Here is a 7,316-nt window from a genome sequence, read left to right on the forward strand (position 1 = left end):
CATCGATATTTTATAGTGTTTTATTTAAATAATTATAAATATAAACCATAAAAAAATGTGGTTGCAAAAAATTTTTATTTAAACACATATATTCTAGCCTATGATCCCAAGTAAAAAAATTTAAAATTTAAATACTTTTTTTTTAATAAAAATGATATATCACAATAATATTTGTGACCATATTTATTAAAGTAAATTTTAAATAGAAAAAATATTTTTTTAAACTCACAAGTTATAGCCAACGTCAAAAAAAAAAAAACAAAGACATGAAAAAAAACAATTAAAAAGACACAAAAGAAAATTCACAATTCAAAAATTAACTATTTTTAAATTTTAATTAGTTTAATTTGCATAATGAAAAGATAAATAAAAAATCTAAATCATTGGATTTAAAATACCACATTATAATGTGAGCAAACATAAAAGATCAAATACTAATTTACATAATAAAAAGACAAATAAAAAAATCTAAATGATAAAAATAACATATTATAATGTGGGTATATATAAAAAAATTAAATATTAATAATCGAACATATTTAAAACATGTATAAAAAGAAAAATAAACACATTTATAACAAACAATTAATAAAAAGATAAATAAAAATTCATATATAAAGTCACATATTTATAGATATAATAGATAATATATTTCAAAACTTTTACAAATGATCTCTAAAAGCTAGCTGGAAGTGCTTGGACAAAAAATCTAAATCAAGTCGAGGCCGTTGTGACCTGAAAAATTTGTGGAGTCCGTAAACTATGTAGGAATTTTGATACAACCATATGTTGATTATATACTCTAAGCTTCATAATTATATCTACGAAACTAAATGCACTGACTACGTTTGCTCCTCAACCTCAACCTCAACCTCAACCAGCCTCCCACACATCCATATCTTGGTTTTATTCACTTGTTTCTGAGGACCTTCAGCTTTACCAGATTGTATGTTTTTCTCTACTCCGTTCAATAAAGAAATCTTCTCGTGACTTGCAATCCCATTTGGAGTTCGTTTAGGATCAGCAAGATTCATTGTTGCATTCGTGCAATGCGCATTGTTGATTGATTTTTGGGGAAGGAAACCATCAGAACTCGTCTGGCAAGATTTTTCACCGGTTTTGACCAAATCACCATAACATGAATTTGTAGCATTTTCATTCACTGTATCTGACAGTGCATACGTGTGGAAACTTAAATCGTCAGAGTCACCATCACTTGATGACAATATTTGAGTATTTGTGTGTCTCTGCTGAAGTACTGGTTCGGTTATAGACTCTGAAAGATCACAATGGACTTGATCTTCGTCCTCCATCAATTTGATGAAAGATATTGCCTCAGAGATTAACTTCCTGCTTTCCAGTAGGGAAGCCTGAGCAAGAGTGCTACTTTTGGCGGCTATTTCCAGGGCAGTTGCAGCCTTCTCGGCTTCAGCAATCAGTAACCTGCATTATTCATACAACAAAGACAGAAAATCACACTAGCTATCAGATTATGGTAGCAACTCAAGCATAGAATTTCGATAATTTATGCTGCATTATAACCTAAGCATGCTCCAGAGAAAAGTGATTATATATGTTCACATGTATTGAGAGGTATTTTCCCCAGAAGTCTAACCAGAACTATTTGTCCATTGATGGTAAATGGAAACTTACTTTGCTCTAGAAATGGCTTCACTTTTTTTGTTTATCGCGGCATCTCTTTGTTCCCTGATATTTTTTAGCATCTCCAATTTGGAACTTGCAAGAGGATCCTTGTAAAGTGGTGTGTTGCTTTTCTTCAGTCTAATTATTTGGTTCTTAGTCTCATGCTTTGCAAGATCATCAGACTCAATTTTCTTCCTTGTACTTGTTTTTCGAGTCTGCCCATCAATACTTGGCTTTTTTCGAGGATTTCTTTCTACCCCTTCAGGTGTCCCATGATATTTAGCCAGCCCATAGCAAACCCGGTACCGGTATTGCTATAAGCATTAAACGCAACAAGGTCAATAACAAAGTAACCATTGTCTTAATGGTACAATATTTTCATCTTCACACTACACAGATTAGAAGATTAAAAAACCAAGAAGTCAGTTTTTTAGACGAGAAGACATCATATTATTAATAAGACTTGAAAACAGAATATTTTGTTCAAGGATGAAAATAAGCTCTTACAGGATCTGCCCACTTCGCAGCAATGGCTGCAGCTATCTTCCTCTTCTGCTCAGCTGGCTTGGGTGCCCTTTTGCTTCCTTTGGGTCTCGACATAATTTTTCTAAGTTCAACACTTTGGTGCCATTCTTTCTCATGCTGCTTATTCAAAATCTTATATGAATCCCATTGTAATTCTTCCTCACCAAGAAGGCCTTTTTTGGAAGCTGCTGCAATTAACTTTTTCCACTCATAGTAGCATGTCTCCTGCAGCATCAATTTTTCACGTAAGGTCAATAACAAAGTAATCATTGTCTTAATGGTACAATATTTTCATCTTCACACTACACTGGTTACAAGATTAAGATACCAAAAAGTCAGTTTTATAGATGAAAAGACATCATATTATTAATAAGACTTGAAAACAGGAAATATTTTGTTCAAGGATGAAAATAAGCTCTTACAGGATCTGCCCACTTTGCAGCGATGGCTGCAGCTATCTTCCTCTTCTGCTCAGCTGACTTGGGGGCCCTTTTGCTTCCTTTGGGTCTCGACATAATTTTTCTAAGTTCAACACTTTGGTACCATTCTTTCTCATGCTGCTTATTCAAAATCTTATATGAATCCCATTGCAATTCTTTCTCACCAAGAAGGCCTTTTCTGGAAGCTGCTGCAATTAACTTTTTCCACTCATGGTAGCATGTCTCCTGCAGTATCAATTTTTCACGCCGTCTTTCCCACCCAAGTCGAACACCCACTCCAATTTTTATCCTAGTTTCTTCACTGTGCAGACAGAAGAAGGAAACAACATGCTGTAAAAAAAGGGTGCACTAACAACTGGAAAACAACAAATAAGCTATTATTTAGATTCATTGATAGTTAGCACATATTTTAAGTTTTTATCTTACAGTCATAACACCAATTTATTCTTTTTCACATATAATAATCTAAAATTATAAAAATTCATCTAACCATGCCAAAGCAGGTAGTGTTTCCACTGACAGTTCAAACAAAAAAACATGGATTGGAGATCTTTCAGTCATACTTAGGACGGGTAAAAGAGGAGACAAGGTATAGATGCTTTAAATCCAACCACCTATTCATATAGTTATTTCCATTGAATAAGCTACTCTCTTTTATTGTACAACTTCCAGATTTATAATTCAACAGAAGAGCAGCTGCTAAATGCTAGAGTTGAAAAAAATATTGAAGCAAATTGAAGAAGTTATTCACCTTTGGGCGTGTCCCGAATTAACCAGCTTCATTTTAATCTGCGTACCGACAACCATCAGCTATTTACAGTTTCAAAGCTTAAACATGAACTGAAGGTTGATGGTGACATGTTGACTTTACGAAAAATGTAATTAATTGCACAAGTTATAGAAAAAAGTCAAATTATATTACCAAGGGTCATCAACAAAACTACACACCATTTGCTCAACATATCAACACAAGGGCAGGGATGAAACTTTTAGAATTGAACAAGGACTTCAAAACAGATATAATCAGGAAAACCAATGTAAATTAACTATAAAGATTTGCATTGTTTAAATTACATGATCAAAATTCTTTGTTCAGGAAATTTCGTGTAGCAAATATTTTGTTCCCAAAATGACATCACCTTGGGATCTTGCATGGCAATCCTGGTTCTCTCTTTGATCCTCTGAAGGGTTTCTGCAAACATTAAATACATTGTTAAATAATGAAAACTCCACAAAAATATGGAATTAATATTTTAGACATTTATAGGAGCTATCAATCAGTACCTAAAAACTCCACAAAAATATGCAATTAATATTTTAGACATTTACAGGGCCTAGCAATCAGTACCTGGACTGTGCTTCTTGCCTTTGTTCCAAGGAGTGTTCCCTTTGTTTGCTTTGGAAATTATACTCCGTCTCAACCTCCTTCTCTCGTCCACCTGAGTAGAGTCTTCACCAAAAGCTTGGGGTTCACACGCATAAGCATTTGACCTTATTGAATCAATATCCATCCTTAACGTGTTCCGGTACCGTTTCAACTCTTCATTTTTACGAGCTATATTGGTTATCTCAAGGGTAGCAACAGCCTTAATGATCAGCCCACCTCGGCGTACCTCAATTCTCCCAAAGTTAATGTTCTTACCCACTTTCTTAGTGCTAGTAATACTTTTCCAAGAAAACGAAGATGCCAATCGCCTATCATTGTCTATTACTGATTTACTGTGAAAGCTTCTTTCGGAACTAAATGTGAATATATTGTTGTGGAAACAAGTGCAAGGTTGTGAAATAACAATATCTGCAAAACAGTAATGTCCTTCAAATATTGGATGACAGACGCATAGTCATTATTATTTACACACAAAAAGAAGCAAATGAAGCTATACTCATATCCACAAATCGAAATGTACATAAATTATGCTAATTAAAAATACTGAGAAATAAAAGAAACTAAATGGGCAAAAAGGAAATTTTGCGTTGAAGAAACACGAATCTTGAACCGAAAACGAAACAATGGTAAAACAAACATAGCCAACAAAATTTGGAACCAAAAGAACCAACAATCAGTTTGCTTTTACCTACAAAGGCATGGAAACTCATCAAATCAGAAGTCCGAAGCACAAATACGATTAAAATCGCTGATCACTGAAGATATTCCATGAAGAACCAACATTAATCGGAGGAAAAACGGTTGCTGATTCTGGAAGAAAATCTGGAGTTTTGACAAGTAAAATGAAGGTAAGCGACGCCCGTCCCAGTGTCCAAAGGTGACCGCTCGCTGGATAACGATATGCGAATTTGGCAAGGTTTTATTATTTTCTCTTTTGAAGATTGTTTTTTTAAAAATTGGGTGTCAAACAAAATATAGGGTCGAAATAGCACATAAAACCGATTTATTTCAGAAATTCGGTTTTTAAATTTTGGAAAATTCGGTTAAATATGACAATTTTGTACGATTTCGGTTGTTGTTATTAATAATCGATTAAACCGATTTATTTTTAAAAATACAATTTATTTATTCAAAGGGCTGTCTGTAATTGAATATTATTGGTTTTGGGCTCTACAAGTGGATAAAAAGTATTCTTGTAAAGTTCATGAATTTAATTTACGTAACTTGAATGCATGCAATCTATGGTTTTATTTAAATGATGTGTTTATTTGATTTTATGCATTTAATGCATAATTATTGCATGATAGGATCCATTTCACAATTATTTTACAAGTTCATGCATTAGGGTTTTTAGAGTGCATTTCATGCTCGATCGAGGAACGGAGACCGGGAAATTATCGGGATAATTATTTTTATTACATGCTTAATTTTTATTTATTAATTTAAAGTGTTTTAACTATATTTTCAAGAAATGGGCTTTGTTGGTTATTTTTACTCGCCAGAACGTATTTTTAATCGATACACAAATTTTATCGAAACAGGGGATTTTTTGAGGGTTCGGGCAATATTTTCAAAAACTTACCAAAACAAAATATTTTTCGGGAGTGTTTTTGGGCTTGATGGGCCTATTTTTAAGCTTAATGGGCTCAACACCCTTTTTAAAACTTTTTAAATACAATTAAGGGCCCATTAACTTATTGTTTATTATTTAATTACGACAAACACACCCTAAACCTAATGAACTCATCAGCCGTCCACCCCTTTTGAGCAGCAGCACTTTTACGTGCAAAAAACCAGCATCCACTTCAAGGTGCTCTCAAACTTTCAAGTGAAAAGCCCTTCCCCGCTTCTCTGGTGCCTCCCCGACCTGAAATTCTTTCAAGTTTACGAGCATAATTCATCAAGGCACATATGTTCTTCCTTTGTGCATCATATACGTTGATATTATGCGTGAAGTTTGTGTAAAAGCATGTAAAATTTTCGATCCATGCATGTGTGTGTTTCGTTGAAGTTTTACATGAAAAATATTGCATCTTTTGTTGTTTGCTCACGTTTTTCTTGAATGTTGTTGCAAGGGGGCTGTCGAGGGTTGTTGCTGAAGGTTTTATGGTTGAGAGTAATTTTGTCACTAGGCTGGAATCGATGGAGGGCAGGTATGGGGTGAGGGCCGAGAGTTGGTGTCCTAGGCGGCTAGGGTTTTGGGGAGATCGCGTGCAAGGATTTGGGGCTGGCGGTGCAAGAGCCAATCCAAGGCTTAGACCAGACCCTGATGGGTCTGAGACATGGCTGAGGATGGCTCAAACACTGTTGGAGCCACCCTTGAAGCCGATCGATCGGGGAGAATGAAGGGTAGCCGCGGGTGTGCTTTTCTTGGGGACTAGGGGTTGAAGATGGGTTGCGGCTTGCATGGGAGTATAGCTGTGGGTTCAGCAGGTACAGAGGGAGCCTAAGGTGGTCTAAGTGAGGTTGGTTAGTGGCTGGTCCGCTTGATCGTGGGCTAGGTGCGAGATAATGGAGCTTGGTTGCATTAGGGTTCAGTCATGGCACTTGCTGAAAATTCCAGCAGCGCGTGGCCTCGTTTTTGTGGGTTGTAGTATGCTAGAATGTGAGGTTTATGGGCTGGAATGATGTATTTTAGGCATTGTTTAAGTTTGGATTAATTTGGTTAAAGTTCGGGTCGATTCGGGTTAAAACCGGGACTCCGGTCCAAGTTTTAAAATGAATCGGTTAAGTTTTGTAGCGGGCTCGAGTTTACGTCTAAGAAACACTTTTTAATATGTTTTGGGATGTTTTAAGGAGTTTGGTAAGCTTTAGGTGAAAATTTAGAGGTCCAGGAGTAAAATGGTCATTTTGGGTTTCCATGGGCAAATTGAGTTTCCAGGGGCAAATTTGTCATTTTGCACCCGAGTCTAGATTTTTGTCCTGGCAGCACACTGAGTACAAATTTATCATGTTTTTAAATGTTTATGCATCATGACCATGATTTTTATGAATCTATAAAATATACGTTGTGTGCTTGGTTTTAAGAAAATTTACGTATGTGCATGATTTTGATAAGTGATGAACATGATGATGTTTTGAAGGATGAGAATTAGTTGTGGCTATCGAAGTATATGTAAATGCTTAAGATGTATATGTAAATGCTGATGATGAGGCCTAGGCACAGTATATGGGTAATACTGTCACTGATGTCCGACATCCGCCAGGTACCACGGTTCTATGTAGATGGATCCATCGTAAATGATGAATGATGTACGAGAGTCACAACTAATGAACTGAATTCACCAAAAGAATGATGTATAAGGATATGATGATAATGA

General features: G+C 35.4%; 1 protein-coding gene across 2 annotated transcripts; it reads right to left on the bottom strand.

Moving 5' to 3' along the window:
- Positions 1-603: 603 nt before the first annotated feature.
- Positions 604-4,918, bottom strand: LOC142553764 (uncharacterized). 2 transcript variants are annotated; one of them, XM_075664248.1, is made up of 8 exons: positions 4,685-4,918; positions 3,958-4,404; positions 3,749-3,801; positions 3,361-3,398; positions 2,592-2,910; positions 2,152-2,394; positions 1,654-1,958; positions 604-1,443 (listed from the first exon to the last, which is right to left on the bottom strand). In XM_075664248.1, the coding sequence occupies exons 1-8, from the start codon at positions 4,704-4,706 to the stop codon at positions 843-845; spliced, it is 2,028 nt and encodes a 675-aa protein (XP_075520363.1). In that variant the 5' UTR covers positions 4,707-4,918; the 3' UTR covers positions 604-842. The 2 variants fall into 2 exon arrangements, with proteins under 2 accessions (XP_075520363.1, XP_075520364.1); XM_075664249.1 differs by having other exon boundaries at positions 4,689-4,914.
- Positions 4,919-7,316: the final 2,398 nt, after the last annotated feature.

This window comes from Primulina tabacum, chromosome 8, assembly GCF_025594145.1.
Source record: "Primulina tabacum isolate GXHZ01 chromosome 8, ASM2559414v2, whole genome shotgun sequence".
Classification (NCBI taxonomy): domain Eukaryota; kingdom Viridiplantae; phylum Streptophyta; class Magnoliopsida; order Lamiales; family Gesneriaceae; genus Primulina; species Primulina tabacum.